This window comes from Quercus robur, chromosome 7 (assembly GCF_932294415.1).
Source record: "Quercus robur chromosome 7, dhQueRobu3.1, whole genome shotgun sequence".
Lineage (NCBI taxonomy): Eukaryota > Viridiplantae > Streptophyta > Magnoliopsida > Fagales > Fagaceae > Quercus > Quercus robur.
Genome location: NC_065540.1, coordinates 9,872,391 through 9,890,541, shown reverse-complemented (window position 1 = coordinate 9,890,541; position 18,151 = coordinate 9,872,391). Strand labels below are relative to the sequence as shown.

General features: G+C 33.6%; 3 protein-coding genes and 1 non-coding gene across 4 annotated transcripts; all 4 read right to left on the bottom strand.

Annotated features, from left to right (window-relative positions):
• Positions 1-1,120: 1,120 nt before the first annotated feature.
• On the bottom strand, positions 1,121-5,052 carry LOC126690826 (transmembrane 9 superfamily member 5-like). The gene is made up of 2 exons (XM_050385954.1): positions 4,058-5,052; positions 1,121-1,648 (listed from the first exon to the last, which is right to left on the bottom strand). Exons 1-2 carry the CDS (start codon positions 4,285-4,287, stop codon positions 1,429-1,431), a joined length of 450 nt encoding a protein of 149 aa, XP_050241911.1. The 5' UTR covers positions 4,288-5,052; the 3' UTR covers positions 1,121-1,428.
• A 115-nt stretch (positions 5,053-5,167) lies between these two features.
• On the bottom strand, positions 5,168-6,770 carry LOC126690825 (transmembrane 9 superfamily member 4-like). Its single transcript, XM_050385952.1, has 4 exons — positions 6,303-6,770; positions 6,120-6,163; positions 5,431-6,022; positions 5,168-5,343 (listed from the first exon to the last, which is right to left on the bottom strand). Exons 3-4 carry the CDS (start codon positions 5,934-5,936, stop codon positions 5,169-5,171), a joined length of 681 nt encoding a protein of 226 aa, XP_050241909.1. The 5' UTR covers positions 5,937-6,022; positions 6,120-6,163; positions 6,303-6,770; the 3' UTR covers position 5,168.
• Positions 6,771-9,160: 2,390 nt separating this feature from the next.
• On the bottom strand, positions 9,161-9,321 carry LOC126693826 (U1 spliceosomal RNA). Its single transcript, XR_007645542.1, has one exon. It is a non-coding gene; the product is annotated as a U1 spliceosomal RNA (small nuclear RNA).
• A 267-nt stretch (positions 9,322-9,588) lies between these two features.
• LOC126690990 (transmembrane 9 superfamily member 5-like) lies at positions 9,589-13,090 on the bottom strand. The gene is made up of 5 exons (XM_050386078.1): positions 12,423-13,090; positions 12,159-12,311; positions 11,452-11,608; positions 10,871-11,355; positions 9,589-10,064 (listed from the first exon to the last, which is right to left on the bottom strand). Exons 1-5 carry the CDS (start codon positions 13,088-13,090, stop codon positions 9,845-9,847), a joined length of 1,683 nt encoding a protein of 560 aa, XP_050242035.1. The 3' UTR covers positions 9,589-9,844.
• Between the last annotated feature and the right edge of the window lie 5,061 nt (positions 13,091-18,151).

The following is an 18,151-nucleotide window of genomic DNA, read 5'->3' as shown; positions in this document are numbered from 1 at the left end:
TAATTTCCAGGGAAGGTGAATTCTCTACTTTGAGGGGAACTGAATTGTTACAAAACCATTATATGATCATTTATGACTAGATAGTAAATGTTACTTCCATTGCCATTACTATAAGCTTGGCTTTTTCATTATTTTCTGTCTTCATTACCCTATACCAAGAAGCTATTTTATAGTACCTCAAAAAAAAAAAAAAAAAAAAATAAAAGAAGCTATTTTGTAATGGACTCTTTCCAGAACCGCCATCAATTGCCAGGGCACCACCACTACCATGTCACCATGCCATGAACACCAAATGCAAGTCCAAGAGGTCCAAGATTGACGCTAGGATCACCATCCTCAGTGATACCTGAATTGAGGGGACAGTTTGTATGAAATAAACGAATATGTAGTCTTGCTTGCAGTTATTTTGTGACAAAGGGATTGATTCAAGCAATTCTTTTTTCCTAAACTTGAGCTTACTAAAACTAAAAGGGACCTATGCCGAGTATATTTGCAATGCAATATGCAGTGACGGAGCCAGAAATTTATTTTTGGGGGGCTATACATAAAATTAGACAACTAATTTTTTGTGCGTATGAAATCTAGAATAATAATGTATAATACAATTTAATAATCAATATACATTTCAAGAATGTGTCAATAGTCCTAAACTTACCTATGAACTTAGATTTATTAGAATAAATTATCACCCATTAAATAAAATGATTGAGATTTAAAAAAATATACTAAAAAAAACACTAATAATTTAAAGATTGCTAAATAAAAGGCAAACAATTATTAAAATTTCGACCCATAAAAACTCTAAGAAACAACAACTAAATGCATGTTAATGTGTTATATTATTTTATCAATAAATTAAATGTTATATAGTAGTATATTTTAATCAAGTACATTTATAATGCCATATGATATATATATATATATATATATATAAAATATTGATTATTGTAATAACAAATAATATATTATAAGGAAAATTAAAAGAAAACAAAAGAAAAGAAAAGTGCATTACCTGGTAATTGGGAAAGTGGGTAACAGAGTGGGCTAGGGGCACCGCCACGAAGGGGCCTACATGGAAGCTTGGGGAACCTTGTCTATCTTGTCTAGTCTAGTCTGCCATTATTATTCACACATTCACATGGAAGCTTTGTTAGTTTTTACATTGTAAATCCCGGAACGGCAGCAGTGTAGACTAAATCACGAAACTCTGAAAAGTTTTTTGGGGGGGGAGGGGCTTTGGTCTCAATGTGGCTCCGTCATTGGCAACATGATTGGTCACGGATTTTGAATCCATGGCGTTCAGTTCTTCTACCAAAAATGAAAAATCTTGAAAAATGATTACTAAGGCTTCCTCAAGCCTATCAGTAAAGAAAACAACCAAAATGATGCTATCTCTCTTTGGGTCAACATAGGAAATAATTGAGTTTTCTAGTTGCGCCTCTTTAGTTGTAGGTCCACGCATTGGAAAATAACTGATGAAGCATAGAAGCCAATGGTTCCAAGTATCAAGAAGACAGCGTAGAATAGGCAAGCATTGTAGCACAGAAACTCTAGCAGGCTCAGAGCAATTCTGGCTTTTGCTCTAGCATAGAAATAGAGGCCATATGCAAACATGAAAATGGCAATTGATCCCCCACGAAACACAGATCTGCATTGTAGATAGACTTAGATAGATCAATAGATTGATAGATATTGGATGAAAAGAGATTAGTATATTGCTTCATGGAAATAAAATATTTGATTTTTAATCAAATTAGGAAACAAAATCTAGAAAAGCATGATTTGATCCTAAAACTGAATGAATTTAAACATGATTTGGGCTTCAAAAATGTTGCAACATGGTTTGAGCTTTAAACTGTAACTAGCTGCGAACCCGCGCATTGCGCGTGATAATTATTTTTATAGTGGTTTTATTAAATTTTTTTTTTTTTTGCAATTTAAACTAATCTAATAATGAGTAATGTATTTCGTAATTATATTTTTAGTTATTATAGGAACAATCATAAATGTAATATAGGAACAATCCAAAACACCAAAAAAACGTAAACTAAAAAAAATTAATAAAACTTAACAATGATTAATTGAACCAATATTGGGATAAAATTTTGTTTTTGATAATCTATTAAGATTATTTTCTTTATAGAAATTATAATTTCGGCTACCCAAAACATATTATCAAATAAATAATTATTAGCAAAATCTAAGAATTAAATTTCTATACATGTATTGTTATAAAATAATAATAAAAAAATTGCAAAAGTTAAAATTTGTTACCTATCCAATTATTTTCATTTGGCTAACTTTTGCTTTTTTTTTTTTTTTTTTTTTTTTTTTTTTTTTTAAATAAATGGCATTATAGAGTATTTCTAATATAACTATTAAGAGTACTTTGTTCACCACAAAGGATTAGAAAATAAACAAAAATTAGTAAAGTCTCATAGTTTAACATCTAAATTGAGCACTATAAAAAATCATACTATGTAACAGAATAAATACCAAATTAACCAAATCATGCTATGTAATAGAATAATATTACATTTTTATATGCTATATTTAATTCTTTAGAACGCAATAGGATAACATTTAACAATTAAAGAGAATAAATAAATTAAAAAAACAATAACAACAACAATTTAAAAAAAAAAAATTAAATCACATTAACCCAAAATAGAGTTTTAAAGAATATAAAAAATTATCAACCTAAAGTAGCGATGCAAGAAAAATAAAAAAATCCACCAAAAAAATTAGAGAGAGAGAGAGAGGAGAGAGAGGGAACCTTTTTTTTTTTTTGTGAGGGAAAATTGTGCATAGAATAGAAGAGATAGTGAAAAATTTATAGTAAGAGGGTGTGAATAAGAAGAGACAAAAATAAAGGAAGATGAAGGGAAAGAGGAAAAATGATATTAATGTAGAGGGTAGTGGGGAGATGAAAAGGTAAGAGAGGGAGAAAGATTGAAGAAGTAGTGGAGAGATGAAATAGTAAGAGAGAGAGAAAGGTTGGAGAAGTGTAAATATTAAAAAAATAAATGTTAAAAACAATTATAAGAAAATTGGGGGGAAAAAAAAAACACCCTAAAGCTTGAAAGGCTTCAACGTTGTTGTTGTTTTTTTTTTTTTTTTTTACCCTAAAGCTGACTGAAAATACTTTGGATTGAGCTTGATAATGAAACTAAATAAATAAGAGATGAGCTGGATTAATTATACAGATTTATTATAGGGTGATAGTGGAAGTAAATAAATAAGTAGTGGGCTGAATTTATTATAGGATGACAGTAGAAGTAAATAAATAAGTAGTGAGCTGAATTTATAGGGCTGAAAATTGTAAAAACTATTTTAAAATTGTAGGGAAAATTATATTTTAAAAAAGAAAAGAAAAAAAGAATGATGCGGCAGTTGATGTGGCGCAACGTGAGAGCAGCAGCAGCATTAAACGCTACGCTTCAGATTTTAGTAATATATAGATTTAAACATGGTCTGCATTAATGACAACTTTTCTTTTTAATGAATTTTACATGATTGCAGTTTTAATTCCCTAGCATTTGTAATGAATTTAAAGTACCCTTAGATTAGACTAGAATAAAATTTTTATATTGTATAAAAAAAAAAAAAAAACACCCTTAAAATTAGGTAGAATCCATCATGATGGTTATTCCTATAATTGGTCAAGGTGTAGAGAATCAATAATTATTGATGCATAACAAATTTTACAATTTCTTAATGAATTTTAAAATGATTGTAGTTTTAATTCCCTAGTATTTGTAACTGAATTTAAAGTACTTTTAGATAATACTAGAGTAAAATTTCTATCTTGTATAAAATAATAAAAAAAACCCTTAAAATTAGGTAGAATCCATCATGATGGTTGATCCTATAATTGGTCAAGGTGTAGAGAATCAATAATTATAGATGCACAACAAATTTGACAATTTTTTTTTTCACAACGGTTAGGTGGTGGTTTCCATGTAAAAGTGATGTTGCACTCATCATAATCTTGAATCTCTAAGTATGAAAAAAGTTATAAATTTATGTGTTTGTTACATTGTTATAAGAGAATTACCTCCACCACCATTGGTGATCTTGCTTGGATAGCTGATAGTATGTACAAACCATTCCAGCCGACACAGTTACTATGATGACTATAATAAAAGCTATAAACATGGTAAACATGGTACTAAATGCACCACAAACTTTCAATTTGTACAAGCTTGCATAGATATCATCCATCATGAGGCAGATCATGCAGAAAGGCAGAGGGCCCCCAAAGAACAAGTGAGCAGGTGTCTTCATGTGCCAAGCCTGATTACGAATCTCACTTTGAAAGTGTATGGTGGCACCTAAAGCTGTCACCACCAAATTAGGGCTCTTATAGAGGCAGGTATCCAAATGATTTTTAAAATATATTTGAATGTTTCATATTCTGGTGGAAGTGACAACGACAGAAGTGACAGCTCTATTGTTCTTGCCTTGAATATAATTATGGCAAGACTTGTTATGAAACTGGAACTAAGAATAGGGCTCCAGTTTGGAAAGCACATTCTTTCAGCAAGAAAAAAAATGAAAAATCATTGGTCACATAATTAAAAACTTGATATGTAAAGAGTTATAATACAGAAAATACTGAGATACCGAACAAGTTAATTAGAACCATTACTCGTCCATGTGTTGTGAAGCCAGAGTGGAATGAAGCAGCCTTGTACCCAGAAGCCAATGTTGTGAGAACATGACTCATGATGAGCTACATAAACAGGATATCATGATCGCAGGGATATAGGTGACCCGTATATGTCAAGACGAAGAGGATGCAAATTTTGCAAATGGAATTCTTAAGTGACTATATTTATGATAATATGACATTTTAAAATTAGTGCCTATGAAAATTGAAAGTATATATGAAAATGAAATGTGCAGTTTAGGATGAAAGAAACCATTTGATGGCCCCTTTAGGGACACTAATAAACCATTCCTAGAGTGTAATTTTGTAATCATAAGTTAATCATGTTGTTTTGTACTCATCAGTTATCCATGTTGTTAAATTACTGATTCTTTCAAAAGCTTAAGCCATCAAAAATTGGTTAATTTAATCATTTAACTAACACATGTTAAGCTAGAGTTTTGGTAGACTTGGAAAAAGACAATTGTTTGTGTCAGATATGTTTTAGTACATACATTCATCTTTGTATCCAAAAAATGAATTCAGAATTTACAAGCATATGGCAGATATGGCTTACATGATGAACTGCTGAGTTCCAACACCCACCCAGAATGGCCCCAAGAAGGGACGAGTACCGAGGACATCTGCACGCATCACCAGGACCAACCCCTGTGGCTTCTCCAAAAGAAATCCTGCAGTAGAAGTTCATTTAATCATCATTATCTGAATACAATGGCCTGCTTGAATGGAACTATACAACACAAGGAATAGAGTGATACCGAGTAAAATACTTTCTAAGGTACGTGTATGCCACAATCGCAGCACAAAGCAACCCAAGCCAGATGCAAATGACGAAAGCTGTAGTAGCATAAGGCACATGATCATCTCCTCCAACGTGCTTCGACAAGTCACTGACCTTGTCTTGATTCTCTTGCTTGGATTCAAAATCTTCCCAGAAGACAGAATACGTGAAGTCGACTACTTTGATTTCAGCGTCCTTAGATATTTCCCCAGAAAAATCGTAGTGACCCATAACATATATAGCTTTCACTTTGTTTCCTAAGTAAAGGAAATGAAAGTCCAGGTGATTGATAAGATAAAGTCCAACTTGGTACTGGATTGGGGGAAACTCTAGATCCGAAGCATTAACTCCATCTTGCTCTTCCAAGCGAATGTTATCATAGTACATCTCGTACATAGTTTCATTTGCAATGGCGTCCCTAAATTTCTCAACTTCTTCTCTGGTCAGATTTTTCTCACAAAGGAGCTTCCTTCTTGTTCCCATCTTGAACCTCAATTCATACCGAGTGTTGACATAGCAATCCCCTTCTAAAAGTTCTTGAAAGGATTTCTTTCTGTTGGGTATTGGATCTATATAAATAAAAAATGTCGGTTAGAAACTGCATAGGAATGATCTCTATGCCTAGAAAGTAGAAATTTTGGCACAATCCAAGAAAGTCATTCTTACCTCCAGGAGGGCAGAATGGCAAATCAAAATATGAATATGGCTCACTGCAAGTGCAAAAATAAAAAAGCTTGCAAATTAATATACAAGCATAATGGCAAAAAGTGATTCTTTTTTTGGCTTCAATGTGTATAATTTTCTCAAGAAACCAAACTGTTTCTTCAACAAAATCAAAATATTGATTACCATGGATCTCCTTGATAAGGACAAGCTTTGTTGGCGAAGAGAGGAATGTAATCACCTTCCTTGTATTCATCATCATCATCAATTCATCATCGCGATCTTCTTCAAAGGCGCATTTCTTTGAGTCCAAACAATTGCGAATGCCACAGTTGACAGAGCAACCAGTACCAGAACCAAGCAACATGTATTTAATAATCTACGAGCCATGGATTCTGTGTGATTGTGAGAGAGGGAGATTTTGAAGAGCTTGAGTATTTAGGAGGGAAAAGCTGTTAGAATTGGTTGCTTATATATATACTGTTGTTTTAGCGGGATAGTTGTTGTAGTTGTACATTTTTTCTTTTCTTTTTTTGAATCTAAGCCGTTGATCTTTTTTTAAATGAGATAGAAATTTTACCCTAATATAATCTAAGAGTATATATATGTGTGAAATTCTTTTCTAAAAACTTGTACCCGATCATTTTCTCCCTCTACGTGGAGTAACTATCACACTATCATCATCAATTCATCATCGCGATCTTCTTCAAAGGCGCATTTCTTTGAGTCCAAACAATTGCGAATGCCACAGTTGACAGAGCAACCAGTACCAGAACCAAGCAACATGTATTTAATAATCTACGAGCCATGGATTCTGTGTGATTGTGAGAGAGGGAGATTTTGAAGAGCTTGAGTATTTAGGAGGGAAAAGCTGTTAGAATTGGTTGCTTATATATATACTGTTGTTTTAGCGGGATAGTTGTTGTAGTTGTACATTTTTTCTTTTCTTTTTTTGAATCTAAGCCGTTGATTTTTTTTAAATGAGATAGAAATTTTACCCTAATATAATCTAAGAGTATATATATGTGTGAAATTCTTTTCTAAAAACTTGTACCCGATCATTTTCTCCCTCTACGTGGAGTAACTATCACACTAGAGTGTGCGATAATCATTGTATCTTTGTTATAAAATAGAAATGTAAATTTCATATAACACAATTGTTTTCACTTAACAATAGGGGTGCCTAGGGGCAGAGCTAAGGGGCCATGTCCCATCAAAAAATGGCCCCCCCCACCCCCCCGACTTTTCAAAACTCAATCTAATAGTGCTACTAAAGCTAAAGATTATCATGAATTATCTGTAAATACACTTCTTGGCCCCCTTGATCTAATGACTCTTCTCTTTAAATTCATTTGGGCCTCCAGAGTCTAGCCTCCTCAAACATTAGAACTGGTTTTTTAAAATATGATACAGATAACTCAAGAAAATAGCTCATTCATTGCTGATAACCCCTCCAAATAGAGATAAACAACTTTAACAAATCCCATATCAGCAACATTATCAACTAAAAAAAAAATCCTTCGTAAATAAGGACTCCTATAAAAGAAAAAAAAAAAAAAAAACTTTAATATCTACAGACCACGGTCGGCTGAAAAAACCCAAATCTGATTAGAAAATAAGAAATCTTTTGCGCTTCCAGATTCCACTAGACGACTGGTGCTCGCTGCTCCCTCCATATTAGTCATCAGTTTCTCTCTCTCTCTCTCTCTCTCTCTCTCTCTATGTTTGAGTTTAACATGTTCGTCTGAACTGCATAAAACACCAAAACAGGACAGGGTTAAGCACAAAATTAGTGTTTTCTAGCTTGCATTTGCTAATGTTTTGACTTTTGGGTATTCTATTGTTTACAGCTTGCATTGCTAATAGTATATTATATTATTTTGTTTCTAGTTTTGATTAAACAGTGCTATTTGTTTTGTAGACTAAAGTCGTGTATATGTTTTGTAATTGGGTATGTGTTTTTTTGTTTTTAGAGCTTGCACTTTTGTTTTATATTTATGTATTGTTTATTTGATAATAAGGGTTTTAGTAATTATATTAAGTTATTGTTCAGTATAATTTTTTTGTTAATAGATGTGGAAGAAGTGAGATTTGAATTACAGTAAGTTTGAAATTTAAGATTATATTTTAGCTTGAGGCTTGCCCCCTAAAAATAATTCCTAGCTACGCCACTAGGGGTGCCCTTTTCGCCATGTAAGCTACATTATTTTTTCCGAGTAATATCTAAAAACTTAAACATAATATTTATTGTTGCTAGCATTTCAATTCATTTGGTCCATCATACACATTGCTTGTAAAGAATTTTACAGATTATGGATTAAGTCCAATGGAATTCATTATAGAATCATAAACCCTTGTTCAAGTGAATGACTTCCTATTTTCCTTAAATGGGTAAGAGCATTAGCATCAAATGTTCTAAAAAGATTTTATTTTCACATACCAAAAAGCTATTTTATTTATTTTAAAATTACTTTACAACTCACATCCCTTATTTTATCACGTCACCCATTAAAATAAATTAAAAACATTCCTACCTTTTATTAAAAAAAAAAAAAAAAAAAAAAAATCACCCCTCTCACAAGTAGCAGTGTCCCACCCTCCCACCGCGAACCCACCCCACCGCTGAACCCACCTACCAACACAAAGCAAAAAAAAACAAAAAACGGTGGCGGCAAAAGATTAGTGGCGGCTTGTGAGAGAGTAAGAGAGTGAGAGTGAGGCTGAGATAGAGAGAGAAGAGAGACGGGGGGAGAGATATGTGAGAGAAGAGAGTAATAGAATAAAAAATTAATTTTTAAGCATACGTGTCCACACCATTCCAAAAACTGTTAATTTGGGAGTACCAAATGCCAGATAAGCATATCTGACCATGGCTCTAACGTTGAGGTTATGTAGTACATTGTTAGTGTTATTGACCCATTTTTACCAAAGGGCCGATTATGCGCTAAGCCCAAGACCATCTAACCGTTTTTTGTAGCTCAGTCTAATATAAGATCATAAACAGGCCCACATTATGCCGACAATTAACTTTTTGATAGATATTGATAGGGGCCGCGCGAACGCAGGCCCCCACTGCAACAAATTATGACGTAGGTTCCATCACTTGGACAGACCTTAAGCGAGCACCCCTCCGTAGTGCAATGGAAGTCACAAGCTTAGGCCATGGGCCTTTTTGATCACCCATTGACCCCGTCCAGGTAAGTAATTGTAACGGACCTGCTTGCTCTTATTTTATACACCCACTCGGTAGCCTCTCCACTTGTTTCTATTCCATGTGGGATAACGCCGCATAAGGTCGAAGCACACAGAAGCACCCTAGACCTTGTGTATTTTGGTCACTAGGATATATAATTTAATCCTCTCCTAGTAGATTTATACAAGCATCCCGATGCTGGGGTTTCAGTTAAAAGAATTACATGTCATGTGACAGATTCAGAATGAAAGCACAGAACAAATGAGTAGAATTGTTATTCCTATGCCGAGTGTGTTTGCAATGCAACATGATTGGTAAACGCCAGTCATCCAATTCCTGGACCGTGAATAACGATGTAGTTGTGGGTGAGGTAATGGATTTTGATTCCATGGTGTTCAGTTCTACTACTAAAAAATGAAAAATCTTGAAAAAAAATGATCACTAAGGCGGTAAGGCCTCCTCTTTTTCACTCAGGAAAATAACAAAAACAATGTGCTGCCTCTCTTTGGGTCAGCATTAGAAAGAATTGAGTTTTCTAGGCACGCTTCTTCAGGTCTAGGTCCACTTGACGGAACATAATTGATGAAGCATTGTAGCCAATGGTTCCAAGTATCAAGAAGACAGCGTAGAATATGCAAGCATTGTAGCCCAGGAACTCTAGCAGGTTCATTGAAATTCTGGCACTTGCTCTAGCATAGAAATAGAGACCATACGCAAACATGAAAATGGCAAGTGATCCCCCACGAAGCACAGATCTGCATTGTAGATAGACTTAGATAGATCAATAGATAGCTATTGGATGAGAAGACATTAGTATATTGCTTCATGGAAATAAAAGATTTGATTTTTCATCAAATTAGAAGCAAAAGCTTGAAAAGCATGATTTGAGGTTAAAACTGAATGAATTTAAACATGATTTGGGCTTCAAACTTTTCTTTCGAATGTTGCAACCTTTCTTCTCAAAGAATTTAAATATGGTTTGAGCTTAAAACTGTACTTTAATGATGATCTGGTTTTGAAAGACAATGTTTCTTCTGCATGAATTTAAACATGATTTGAGCTTAAAACTCTACTTTCAGATGTTGCAATGAGGGGCCAGCTTGTAGATAGGGTTCTTTATTATAGTCAATAAGAAAAACTCAAGTATAAAAGTTGTACTCTTCACTAAGTTCACTACTATGCAAACATATGCAACATAAGACTTGAATGGTTTACAAATTTGCATAAGCATGCTAAAGTAACAACTGATGGAAGTCAATTTTTGTATAACAACCATCAGAGGATGAAAATGTAGATAAGCATTTGGTAAGTTTTGGTATTTTTCCAGATAGAGTTTTAATTCTCTAGCATTGAGGTATATGCTAAGAGAATCAATAAGTATGTACAAAAAATTTCACAATTGTTTTTCACAACTGATTAGTGGTGGATTGTAATTAGTGTATAATAAAAGTGATGTCAATAATGTCCCATGTGAAAGTGATGTACTAATCACAATCTTACACCTCAAATTTGAAATTTTATTAAATTTATTGTGTTTGTAACAAAGTTGTAAGAGAATTACCTCCACCACCATTGGTGATCTTTCTTGTACAGCTGATAGCGAGTGCATCCCATTCCCATTAACACAGTCACTATGATGATGATAATGAAGGCTTTCAACATAGTACGAAATGCACCACAAACTTTCAAATTGTACAAGCTTGCGTAAATATCATCCATCATGTAGAAGATGCATATGAAAGGCAGAATGCCCCCAAAGAACATTTGAGCTGGTGTCTTCATGTACCAAGCTTGGTTAGGAATCTCACTTTGAAAGCGTATGGTGGAACATGTTATTCTAAATTCTTGTGGGGAAGAGTGCCCAGACATGCCACCCCAAGTTAGGAATCTGACAGTGACTAACAAACTGAGAAAACATATTGCTGGAGTATAAATTTCTAGTAAAAGTGACACCCCTGTTGTGAACGCCTTTAATGTAATTATGGCAAGACCTGTTAAGAACACTGGACCAGAGTACAGGGCCCCAGTTTGGTAAATACATTCTTTCTGCAAGAAAAATCATTGGCCACACATAATTTAAATTGACTGAATATAGAATACTGATAATAATTAGATACTATATACATTAAATATAATTATTACCAGTCCAAGTGGTGTGAAGCTAGAGTGGAATGAAGCAGCCTTGTATCCTGAAAACCATGATGTGAGACCATAACTCACGATGAGCCAAATATACAGTCTCTCATGATTGCAGGGATATAGGTGACCTGTATATGCCAAGACGAAGAGGACACAAATCCTGCAAATGGAATTCTTAAGTGAACTATATTTATGATAATATAACCTTTTAAAATTAATGCTTATGAAAATTTAAGAAAATTGAAATTGTTATGAGATTAAATTATTAATAGTATAGATTCAGGGGAAAAAAAGTTATTAAAAGTATATATGAAACACTAGGGACACTAATAAGAGATTATAAGCATCCTGCATTGCAGTCTTTTGAAATCTCAATGTTAGGCTTGTTAGCAGGTCATTTAATTGTCTATAGAATTTCTCGAAGTCTACATACTGAGTGAGGAAGCCAACTGTTAGCATATATTTGAACCAATCAAAGGGTAGAGCAGATTTATCCATATGCATTGCATTCATATAGCTATTACGCAAAGACTACTGCCAGCATCTTTCCGAATAAAATCAGACCAAAAAACCCAAAATAGCCATAGATTCTCAACAAAAGAATGGATTACACCAAAAAAATAGAAAATAGCCACTAGAATTCAGAATTTTTTTGGGGGGGGGGGGGGGTAATGAATTGAATTAACAAGCATATGGCAGACATGGCTTACATAATGAACAGTTGAGTTCCAACACCCAGAATGGCCCCAAGTAGGGACGAGTACCGAGGACATCTGCAAACATTACTATGAACATGACGTGGACGAATAACCCCTGTAGCTCTTGTAGCTTCTACCAATACATGTCCATAAACAAAAGAAATCCTGCAGTAGAAGTTGATTTATAATCATCATTAGCTGAATACATGTCATTGCAATGTCCTGCTCGGAAGTAGGAACTATACAACAGAAGGAATGTAGAGATGGGAGTGATACCGATTAAAGTACTCTCTAAGGTACAGCACAATCTTTATATAAAGCAACAGAAGCCAGATGTAAATGGCAATAGCAGTAGCATAAGGGCTAGGATTAGCTCCTCCAACTTGCTCCAAAAAGAGGATGGCCCGGCCCCGATTAATTATCTTGAATAGTTCTTTCAAATAGTCTCTGACCCTGCTCGGATTCTCTCGCTTGGATTCATATTCTTCCCAGAAGACAGAATAAGTGAAGTTGACTTTGATTTCATTGTCCTCAGTTATATCCACAGCAGATTCATAGTCACCCAGAACATCTATTTCTTTCACTTTGTTTCCTTTGTACTGAGGATAAAAGTGCAGGTGATTGATAAGAAAATACCTACGCTCGTTATCACCATTTTTCGGGTACAATGACTGTGAGCTATCTCCTCCAACGTACTCTGACAAGTGAATGTTATCGTAGTACATAAAGTACACAGTGTTGTTTGCAATGGCATCCCTAAATTTCGCAACTTCTTCTCTGGTCAGATTTTTCTCACAAAGGAGTTTCCTTGTTGTTCCCATCCTGAACCTCAATTCATACTGAGTGTTGACATAGCAATCCCCTGCTAAAAGTTCTTGAAAGGATTTCTTTCTCTTGGGTATTGGATCTATATATAAATCAAAAATGTCGATTAGAAAGTGCATATATAGGAATGAATCAACTATCTATGCAAGAATTTTTGGCACAAACCAGGAAAGTTATTCTTACCTCCAGGAGAACAGAATGGCAAATCAAAATATGAATATGCCTCACTGCAAGTGAAAAAAAAAAAAAAAAAAAATTAACATACAAACAGAGATGCATCAAGTTCATAAGGTCAAAAATATGAACTCATTATAACCAACTCAAAGATTGAGTTGAAAGCATTTTTCTTTTGATTATTTCAGGCATTCACAAAATGAATACATAATTAGACCAGTGATGATCTAACCTAATCGAATCGAATTTTATTATTTTCGCTCACTAACAAACAAAAAACAAATGATTTAGTTAAGATTATTGTTTTCTTTTCTTGTGATTATTTTCTCAGGCAACCAAACGGTATAAACAAAAATCAAAATATTGAGACCTAAAATTTCATTACATTTAACCAGGACAATCGAAGCCGACTCAACTTTACTTATTTTTTTAAGCAATCAAACGGTTTCTAAAACAAAATCAAAATATTGAGACCTAGAATTTCATTACTTTTAACCAGAAAAACCAAAGTCTACTCTACTTTTTCATCTCCTTAGCACAAACTCAATAGATAAAACTTTCAAAAACCAAAGTAAAGCTCAAAACATAGAGCATGATAGGTAGATTAAATCAAAAGAATCAGAAATACATTCAAATTCACATAGAAGATCGATGATTAGAAAACGTTGAAGAGATGAGATTTTTCAAAGAGAAATGGAAAAAAATGAATTACCATGGATCTCCTAGATAAGGAGAAGCTGTGCTGGCGAAGAGAGGAATGTAATCGCCTTCCTTGTATTCTTCCGTTGAAGGCGCATTTCTTTGAGTCCAAACAGTTGCGAATGCCAAAGTTGACAGAGAAACCAGTACCAGAACCAAGAAACCAGTATCAGCCATGGATTCTCTGCGATTCTGAGAGAGAGATTTTGAAGAGCTTGAATATTTAGGAGGGAAAAGCTGTTAGAATTGGTTGCTTATATATACTATTTCTTTTTTATTGAATCTAAACCGTTGATCTTTTAGATGGAGTTAATCAGAAATTTTGGAAGGTGAATGATGGACTCGGATAATGTTGCACTGGCGGGTAGTTAGTTATTTTGCAAGACAGAATTACTCGGGAAGCGATGGAGCCACAGCCTGGTGAAATTACTATCTCATGCTAGGACAGACTTGGAATTTTCAACTAAAGGGACTGAAAAAAACAAAAAAACTCCAAATAGGTATTATATAGAATTAAAAAATTATATATATACAAAATTATTGTTTCTAAATACATTAAAATGCAATTATATATCAATAAAGACAAAAATAAAAACAAAATAATATATATTTTTTTTTAATACAAGTAGTGGCGGAGCCACATTGAGACCGGCGAGGGCCTTGGCTCCCCCAAAAATTTTGGGAAAAAAAAAAAAAGGAAATATATATATTTTTGGAATTATCCTAATTAATTTGAAATTTTTTAAAGAACCCTTATCATTTTGGCTTCCTATGCCTGATAATATGCATATATAGATTTAAGAAAGTCAAAAAATAAATATAACTTTCATTTAAATATAGTGATAAATATATATGTCAAAAAAATTACAACAATTAGACATTTTGCATTTTTAAAATGAACACATAAGTATTTTAACAATTACCTCAACAAATAAGAGGAAATTTTTTTATATTAAATTTTCATCCCATTGCCTCAATGCATTGCTTAACTTGCACCACAATAGTAGAAAATTGAAAGGTTAGAGGCTTTGTTGATCCACCACACAATTGCAGAACATTTTGATCAGTGCTCTCTCTCTCTCTCTCTCTCTCTCTCTCTCTCTCTCTCTCTCTCTCTCTCTCTCTCTCTCTCTCTCTCTCTCTCTCTCTCTCTCTCTCTCTCTCTCTCTCTCTCTCTCTCTCTGTGTTTGCCTTTCTTCTTCTTTTTTCTTTCTAGTCCTTCTCTCCTTTAGGCTACACTACTGCAATTCTATGACTTACAATGTAAAAACTAGCAAAGCTTCCATGTGAATAATAATAATAGCATACTAGTCTAGACAAGATAGACAAGGTTCCTCAAGCTTCCATGTAGGCCCCTATGTGGTTGTGCCCCTGACCCACTTTGTTAAGCTTTCCCAGTTATGAGATAATGCACTTTTCTTTTCATTTGTTTTCTTTTAATTTTCTTTATAATATATTATTTTTATTACAATAATCAATATATATATATATCACATGGCATTATAAATGTACTTGATTAAAATATACTACTATATAACATTTAATTTATTGATAAAATAATATAACATATTAACATGTATTTAGTTGTTGTTTATTAGATTTTTTTTCATGAGTTGAAATTTGAATGATTGTTTGTCTTGTATTTAGCAATGTTTAAATTATTAGTATTTTTTTGTATATTTTTTTAAATTTCAATCATTTTATTTAATGGGTGATAATTTATTTCGATAAATCTAGGTTTATATGTAAGTTTAGGACTATTGACATATTCTTGAAATGTATATTGATTATTAAATTGTATTATACATTGCAATTCTAGATTTCATATACACTCAAAAAAATTAGTTGTCTATTTTTATGTATGGCTCCCCCAAAGATAAATTCTTGGCTTTGTCACTGAATACAAGGCTGGTTAGGAATTTTTTTTCTTTTGGGTTGAAGTTAGAGCATTCATATTGGTAATGCTAAAATTTTAGCTTTTAGTATTTCAAAAAGCTACTTTATCTATTTCATCTTCTTACTTTACAATGCACCTAATATCAAATGTTCTATTTTTTTATCACTTCATTTAAAATAGTATAAACAACTCATTAAAATAATAAAGGAAGAGAGAGTATTTGAGTTTTTAAATTGAAAAAAGAGATATAATCTTAATAAATATTGTATTTTATTTTTAATAACTTGCTACAATCAACTAGTATTTATACAAGTTTACTATACTTACAAAAAGTTTAGCTTTAACTTCTCCAATAACACATGATTTTTTGGTGGTAAAATAGTTTTTTTTTTTTTTTTTGTTGCTAAAATACAATCACCATTGTGAATGTTTTTATTGTTTTTGGGTTGGATAGTTGTTATTTGGGTGAGGTAGCTAAGCTTATTGAGAAGAAGGGATCTGAAGTTTTGAAAGGGAGAGTCCAACTACAAAAATGAAATATATAATAACTATAAATAAATATATAAATAAATAAATTGGACCTGGGGGGCTTGGGCCCCGCTTGGATCTTTCCCTGATCTCACGGTACTCCTCATAAACTTCTAGTATTTGGGAAATAATTGACTTATTATGACAAAATTACCCTTAATTGAACATGATTAGTAAACGCGAATCCCCCAGGCACATGAATAACAAGAATAAGAAACTCAATAAATATATATATATATATATATATATATATATATATTGTGTGTAAAATTTGGCATTATACTACAATTATATAATCAAAATGCCTACTCTTTCTAATTTTGATTTTCGTACAAATATAAGAGACTACTTTATATAAAAAACATCATCACATCTTTCTTATTCAACAAGAATGCCTATTTCATATGTCACCATTGTTCTCACTTAATAATAGTAATGCCCTTTTCACCATATAAGCTACATTATTTTTTTCTTAGTTAGATAAGATATTTTTGATCATTAAAATTTATCAACTTCTTTTTTGTGAGTAATATTTAAAACCTGAAGTGTAGCATTTATTGTTGTTATACTTCTGTTGAGGTACATCAGTGTAGCATTTCGGTCTATTTGGTCTATTTTGCTCAACTTTGATCCATTCGGTCCATTTCAGTACACTGCAGTCCATTTTTGGTCCACTTTGATCTACTTCGATCCATTCAATCCATTTTAGTCCATTTGATCCACTAGATCACGGTCGCCAGGTAGAGGTGTCCAACCAGACTAGACCTGAAACCTAACCAACCCGGCTGATCTGGCTCGAGAACCATCCGACTGGACATCGGCGATGGTTGGCGGCGGGTCTTTGCCCCCAAAACCCAAGACCAGTGGATCGGTTGATGGGTATGAGCATGGAAAACCGATTTTTAACCAACTCGATCGGAAAACACACCGAAAATTGCTTTTCTTCGCCGATTAGAGTGGTTCGTCTGTCTGGTTTTGTTCGATCTGTTGAGATTTGATGAGATCTCGTTGAGATCTGGCTTGATCTCTTCAAGATCGGTTCTGATCTTGTTGAGTTCTACCAAGATTTTTTCAAGATCCGGCCTAATCTCGTTGAGATCCGCCAATATCTCTTCGAGATCCTATCAGATCCAGCAAAAACCAGTAGTATTTGGCAAAATCTGGTTGATTTCAGCAAAATCCGGCGACGATTCGCTCATTCTAAAATCGACCGAGACTCGACCAAGAATCGATGACATTTGACCACCTGAACCACTGCCTTCGGCTGGTCGGCGGTGGGTCTAGGTTTAAGAGACCTGAAGTGATCGGGTCGGTTCCGGGTTAGGCACAAACCTGACCCGAACCAACCTGTGGATGGGCCTAGCGCTAGCTACTCTTAAAACCACTTTCTAGATTTCCATTAGAGCTAAAAGAAACCTTATCTTAAAACAGAGAGCTTAATAGGGAGTCTTGATCTTATCGCAAGAGCCTCACCCTTATCTTAAAAAAGAGAGCCTACATCACTTATCTCAACGTTGAACTTTGAAAGATCGCGAGGCTTAAGAGACAACAATTTGTACACGTTGGTAATATTATGCTGTAGTAAAGAGTGTTCTTGAGAGGTTGTAGTAAAGAGGAGTGTTGTTGGTGACGAAATCAAATTGCATGAGAACACTGATAAGGGTTATGCTGTTCATACCTTTTCTTCACTAATCATGTTCCATTTATTTTATGTCCTTTTTTCCAACCTGGATTTAAAATTTAAATTCTAAGTAGAAGACATAAAAAAGGAAGATTTTTTTTGTAGAAATAAAAAATAAAATGTATATCTCTATCAAAATAGGAAAAGAATAGAGGGTTTGAGTTTGATGAGTGCATGAAAAATTACTCAACTAGCGTAAAA

Bases quoted from the DNA above. Each gene is read 5' to 3' on its own strand.
- LOC126690826 (XM_050385954.1), bottom strand. From the start codon at position 4,287: ATGAAGACACCTGCTCACTTGTTCTTTGGGGGCCCTCTGCCTTTCTGC. The intron at 1,649-4,057 runs GTAATTCTCTTA...TCTACAATGCAG, and splicing joins GATCACCAATGGTGGTGGAG to ATCTGTGTTTCGTGGGGGAT.
- LOC126690825 (XM_050385952.1), bottom strand. From the start codon at position 5,936: ATGGGAACAAGAAGGAAGCTCCTTTGTGAGAAAAATCTGACCAGAGAA. The intron at 5,344-5,430 runs GTATCACTCTAT...CTTCTACTGCAG, and splicing joins CTTAGAAAGTATTTTACTCG to GATTTCTTTTGGAGAAGCCA.
- LOC126690990 (XM_050386078.1), bottom strand. From the start codon at position 13,090: ATGCACTTTCTAATCGACATTTTTGATTTATATATAGATCCAATACCC. The intron at 11,356-11,451 runs GTAATAATTATA...TTTTTCTTGCAG, and splicing joins GCTTCACACCACTTGGACTG to AAAGAATGTATTTACCAAAC. The intron at 10,065-10,870 runs GTAATTCTCTTA...TCTACAATGCAG, and splicing joins GATCACCAATGGTGGTGGAG to ATCTGTGCTTCGTGGGGGAT.